Source organism: Ipomoea triloba, chromosome 15 (assembly GCF_003576645.1).
Source record: "Ipomoea triloba cultivar NCNSP0323 chromosome 15, ASM357664v1".
Taxonomy (NCBI): domain Eukaryota; kingdom Viridiplantae; phylum Streptophyta; class Magnoliopsida; order Solanales; family Convolvulaceae; genus Ipomoea; species Ipomoea triloba.
In genome coordinates this window covers 7235007-7241218 of record NC_044930.1, presented here as the reverse complement: position 1 = coordinate 7241218, position 6212 = coordinate 7235007, and the positions used below count along the sequence as shown (strand labels likewise).

Sequence of the window (6212 nt, the reverse complement as noted above, 5' to 3'; positions counted from 1 at the left end):
TTGTGTTGCATAGTTGGAAAGCCTTTGAAAAGGAAGAGGAGAGTCAAATCAAATCGTACGCACATGTGAACAGGCCGGACGATGAGAAGACTCCAACAGTACAACAGCAACGCCACGTTCTCCCAAAAATTTATCCAAAATTATTATTATGGACTAAATAAGATGGATTCGTACACGCTACTGCTCACAGGGCCCCACTCTACCTATTCCCGTCAATATCTATCGCACCCTTACCGCTATATACTATCCCATAGCATTTAACTCAGATTTCCTCTTTTTAACCCTAATTTACCATTTTCGCGGTTTTGCCAGCTAGCCTGCCAAACCCCAAAGCAATCCTCTTCTCAGACAATAAACAAATTAACTAAAAAATAAAATAAAGAAAAGAAAAGAGAAGAAGAGTTTGTTGTTCATCAAAGGAAATTAGAACACAGAAAAGTTAGCTACAGGAGACCTTGACCTTTCTTTCTCATCAGATCTCTTTGCTTTGTTGCCGAGACTTGGATCCTTGGACTTTTCTGTAGTGGATGAGTTTGAAGAAATAAAGATCTTGAGATGAATTCCTCCACAGGTTTGTGAAGTATGTTTTTAGCATAATTTGTGCTTTACGCATGCAATTCAATTCACTGTGTTTTTTCTGTGTGTTTTTTAGGGTTTTTGATCCTTGTAGTGATGTAAGATCCTGGGATTTATAGAAATGGAGGATTTGAGTGGAAGAGTAGCTTCCCCCATCATGATTCACCACCAATCACTTGCCGGTGGGTTGTGTGACCCTCGTTCTGTTGCGAAAAAACGCGGTCTTTCGTTTCAGCCTTCTACGCAGAAGCGGGATTCATGGAATCCTAGAGCTTGGGAATGGGATAGCGCCAGGTTCGTGGCCAAACCGGTAGTAGAATCTGATGCGCGGCCGGAATTGCGGAGGAGAAGCCAGGAACAGCTGAAAGAACAAAACTTTAACAACAACAACAAGCCTATCTGTGTCGTGGAAGATGATGAGACTCTTACGCTGAATCTTGGCGGTTGCGTGTTGAATTCGGCTGAAGAGGCGCTGTCCCGTCCCAGTAAACGAGTCCGATCTGGATCTCCTAACACCTCTAACTATCCCATGTGCCAAGTCGATAACTGTAAAGAAAATCTGACCAATGCTAAGGACTACCACCGACGCCATAAGGTCTGTGAGGTGCACAGTAAAGCAAGCAAAGCTTTGGTCGGGAAGCAGATGCAACGGTTTTGCCAGCAGTGTAGCAGGTTTGTGATGTTTCCATGGTGTTCATTCATAGCCGTGTTGTTTTTTGCCCGAGTCGCTGTTATAATTAACGAATTTTGTTCTCAGGTTCCACTCACTTTCGGAATTCGATGAGGGTAAGAGAAGCTGTAGGCGAAGACTTGCTGGGCATAACAAGAGGAGGAGAAAAACTCAGCCTGAGGAGACAACATCGCGGCCAATGCTTCCAACGAGCAATGATGCTCCTGGGAATCGAGACTTGGACATTGTCAATTTGCTAGCAGTTATAGCCTCTGCGCAAGGTATAAACTGTTTAATTCGCATGCTTTACATTAGCCATACGTGTTTTGTTATAACTTTGATTAATCTTACTTAGGAAGGGACAACTTTACTGAAATGGATTTGCATGTAATTCTAGGTAACAATGAGAAAAGGAGCACTAATCTCTCGTCTCTACCTGATAAAGACCAGCTAATGCAAGCTCTTAGTAAAATTAATTCATTACCCTTGCCAGCTAATGTAGTTGACAAATTGCCCATTAGTGGGAGCTTAAATGGTACCAATGCCAATCAATTGCCCTCATCGTGCAAAGCTAGGGAGAATACCGCGTCTCCTTCAACTCGGGACCTGCTTACTGCACTTTCAGCAGCTTCGGCTGGTGCTGCTTCTGATGCAGTTGATGTTCAGTCCCAAAGAAGCAGCCAAGGCAGTGACTCCGAGAGAAGTAAATCAGCGTGTGTTGGACATGATACACGGATCAATTTCCAAAATCGGCCACCTTTAGAGCTTTCATCGGTCGGGGGAGAGAAAAGTAGCACAAGTTACCAATCACATGAGGATCTAGACTCAAACATTCAAGAGACTCATCATAATTTACCACTACGGCTTTTTACTTCCCCTGCCGAAGATGTTTCCACACACACACCTCCAGTTGGCAGGAAGTATTTCTCTTCTGAGAGCAGTAATCCTTCAGCAGGGAGGTCGCCTTCATCTTCTCCGCCAGTTGTGCAGAAACTATTTCCTGTGCAGGACTCTAGAGGATCAACGAACCCTGATAGGATATTTGCCAGCAGGGAGGAGAATAGGAATGTTAAGGAAACTAAAACCAATGGTTGCATAACGTCTTTTCAGCTTTTTGGAGGCTTAATAACTGGGGCCGACAGTTACTCGATTCAAAGTTCTCCTTATCAGACAGGCTACACATCTTCCTCTGGATCTGATCATTCACCTTCTAGTTTGAACTCTGATGCTCAGGTATCTGCTCATGTATTTTGTCTTGTATTGCGTGTGATCAGTGCTTGAGATAGAAGTCATGGACTGACTTTGGCATTGTTTTTTATTAGGATCGAACTGGACGCATAATGTTTAAACTATTTGACAAAGATCCCAGCCACTTGCCCGGGTCACTGCGAACGCAGGTGTGAAGTTTGGTTGGTTTTCACTCATTGTTGATCTTTCTAATGTTACTCATTACCTCTTACTTATATTGTTGCCTTGTTTTTCCAGATCTACCACTGGCTCTCAAATATTCCTTCAGAAATGGAGAGTCACATTAGGCCTGGTTGCATAGTTCTATCACTTTATTTGTCCATGCCATCTCCTCTGTGGGAGCAAGTGAGTGATGTGCTGGGAGATATATGCGTCATTACCTGTTTACCATGTGAATTTTTCAATAACTGTTCTCTCTCTCCATGTTGTCTTTGCAGCTAGAAGAAAATCTCTTTCAATATGTTAAGGCATTGATTAAAGATGTTGATCCTCAATTTTGGGCAAGTGGAAGATTTATAGTTAGAACTGACAAGAGATTGGCTTCACATAATGATGGTTTGTGTTGTTTCTTTCTGTTTCTAAATCTCTAATCTAGATATATATTTTAAAGTCTCCCTTTTTGTATGTTTAGTTTCCTAAGTTGTTTGTAATACATTGCTCTTAAAAAAAGCAGAAATGAATTAATTAATAGCATTACTCCTAAAGCCTGACCTTCAATGTTAGGCTACATGTTAAATGGTTTTTCATCTAATGTTTTATATGCTTTGAACTCAACAGGTAATATACATGTATACAAATCCAGGAGAGCGTGGAGATCCCCGAAATTGATGTGTGTCTCCCCTTTGGCAGTTGTTGGTGGGCAGGAGATATCTCTCACGCTCAGGGGGACAAATTTGAATTTCCCCGGCACAAAGTACGTAGACTTTATACCGATAGACAAATTCTTCACATGACCTATTATATTTCTCTGTAATAAGTTTTACTTTTGTCTTTGCAGGATTTATTGCACAGATGCAGGTGGCTACAGAATAAGCTGGGCCAAAACATCAACTTGGCAGGATACTGCCTGTGAGGAAATAATCCTTGGAAATTTTATGATCCATGGCATGGCTCCTAGTGTACTGGGGCGCTTTTTCATTGAGGTAGTTCTCTGACCTTGCAATTTAACTACTTTTGCTATGATAATGATTTCTGAAAGCTATTTTTATTTTATTTTATTTATTTATTTATTTATTTATTATCATTGTTTGACAAACCTCTGTTCTTTACTGCTACAGGTTGAAAATGGTATCAGAGGCACCAGTTTTCCTATTATTGTAGCTGATAATGCGGTGTGTGAAGAATTGAGGTGCCTTGAATCTGATATAAGTGAAGCTGAGAATGTTCGTGGTGCAGCTTTAGGACATGGAAACCCTGGTTTTGAAATGTCCAGGTCAAAGGAAGTTGTCCATTTCTTAAATGAGCTTGGGTGGTTATTTCAAAGAAAGTGCAGCTCCTCATTTGAGAGTCGAGATTTTAAGATTATCCGCTTCAAATTTCTGCTAATATTCTCTGTTGAGCATGATTTTTGTGCACTGGTCAAAACTCTTCTAGACATTCTGCTGGAGATTAACTTGGCTATGAAAGGTCTAGAAAATGAGTCTTTGGAGATGCTATTAGAACTCCAACTTCTGAGCAGAGCTGTTAAAAGGAAATGCAAGGACATGGTTGATTTGCTTATTAATTTCTCGGTATCTGTACCTGGTCATAACTTAAAGTATATTTTCCTACCAAATCTCCCCGGGCCTGGTGGTATTACACCTTTGCATCTGGCAGCTTGTACAGCAAATTCAGATGACGTGGTTGATTCTTTGACAAGCGATCCACAGGAGGTATTTTGGGCTTGTGCCTCTTGCAATAATTGGCTTTTAAACATCTAAATAAATTTTGTTGGATTGTATAATACTCGAGAAAATGGATTAATTCTCCCTTTTGATACCACTAGGGTCTGAAGTTGATTTTATTTTATTGTTTCCTTCTACTTTATGTAGCTAATTTTATGGATTTTGCTCTTCTAATATGTCTGATGGTGTTTTTCCTTGGCTTTGTAGATTGGTTTGCGTTGCTGGAATTCCCTTCTTGATGAAAATGGACTCTCTCCTAATGCTTATGCTTTAATGAGGAATAACCACTCCTATAACAATCTTGTGTCTCAGAAGCTTGCCAACATGGAAAAAGGCCATGTATCTGTATCAATTGGGGGTGAAATAGATCAGCTAGAAATGGGCGAGGACCATAATAAACAGGCTTTCCAGGTTGACCAGGCCCCCAAATCGTGTTCCAAGTGTGCAGCTGCTGCAATGAGACATAGCCGGAGGGTTCCTGGTTCACAAGGATTACTTTATCGCCCATACATTCATTCGATGCTCGCTATTGCCGCTGTGTGCGCTTGTGTCTGTGTCTTCTTCCGAGGTGCCCCGGATATTGGGTCAGTCGCCCCCTTCAAGTGGGAGAACTTGGATTTCGGCCCACTGTAATTCAAGATTGACTAGAGTGAGCTCTTTGAAGTTTGAACCGCGATTGATATAGGGTTGTAATAAACTAATCGGAGGGATATATATAATAACCAAGCAGCAGATGGAGGACCACTTGTTCGTTGGAGATGGTCACTGGGGACGTGAAGATGGTCGTTCTATCAGTGGAAAACCGGGGAAGCTCGTGTGGTCCTCCAGTCCCGAATACTATCTAGCTTTATACAACAAGTGTTTCTAAGTTTCCAGTGGAGTCAAAACTCAGAATGGTATCGCATTTGTCTCTGTAGTGGCTAGGATTTGGCTCGGGCAATTGCAGCGTTTCTTTAAGCATCCGAACTTTTGATGAAACGGAAGAGGTATAACAGCTAAACCGAGGCGATCATCTGCATTAAGCGGGCCCGAACATCAGCCTGTTATTGAAAAGCTCATCAAGTAAGTTCTTGTGTTGGATAGTGATAGGATTCTGGTAAGTTGACTAATTTCTTTTTGCTCTCTTTTGTTTGTATTTTATTTTATATATATTTTTTTTGGGTGGATGGTGGGTGTGGGTGGACTAGAGGATAGCTGACTTTGGCTCCATTTTGTTACTGTAAAGAATTTAGGTGCACCAGAAGATACTCTATTTAATATCTATATCATATATGGTTTGACAGTAACTACTATTCTTTTCAAATATATATTGACAATAATATAGTATGATGTTTCATTTTGCGTGGGTTTGAACGAAGAAAGTGTGTAGGCGTTGGTTGTTGAGATGTGTACTTTGACCAGAACTTGAGCATATGAATACAAAAAATAAATTTAAAATGTAAAGGGTCCACTGATGTTTGTGTAATTGTGTGAAAATAAAAAAAAAATTACTTTTTCTTTTTGAGTTAAATCAAAATTTTAATGTCATCTAGGATCCTTCAAGTATTATGTTTAGTCTTACTTTCAAGTTAATCACTCATAATTCTTCAACTTAAATTTTATCCAACTTGATATACCACGTATAATTCTTCAACTTTTAAATTTTAACCAACCTGATATAAAGCATAACCTTTCAATAGCTAAATTGTTACTGGTAAAAGTGGAGTAATATTCATACATTGACCAAAAACAATAGAAACACCAACAACCTGGAAGGATGGCAAAAACAGGACTACATAATGCTTCATTAACCATTCAGTATACTTTACGCCAATTATCCAATACATGAGCTTTTA

At 40.2% G+C, this 6212-nt stretch overlaps 1 protein-coding gene across 1 annotated transcript; it reads left to right on the top strand.

Annotated features, from left to right (window-relative positions):
- The first annotated feature begins 287 nt into the window (after positions 1-287).
- Positions 288-5713, top strand: LOC116005997 (squamosa promoter-binding-like protein 14). Its single transcript, XM_031246242.1, has 11 exons — positions 288-571; positions 653-1248; positions 1334-1527; positions 1644-2479; positions 2569-2643; positions 2732-2839; positions 2932-3049; positions 3272-3407; positions 3492-3636; positions 3772-4365; positions 4585-5713. Exons 2-11 carry the CDS (start codon positions 698-700, stop codon positions 5008-5010), a joined length of 3183 nt encoding a protein of 1060 aa, XP_031102102.1. The 5' UTR covers positions 288-571; positions 653-697; the 3' UTR covers positions 5011-5713.
- The last annotated feature ends 499 nt before the right edge of the window (positions 5714-6212 follow it).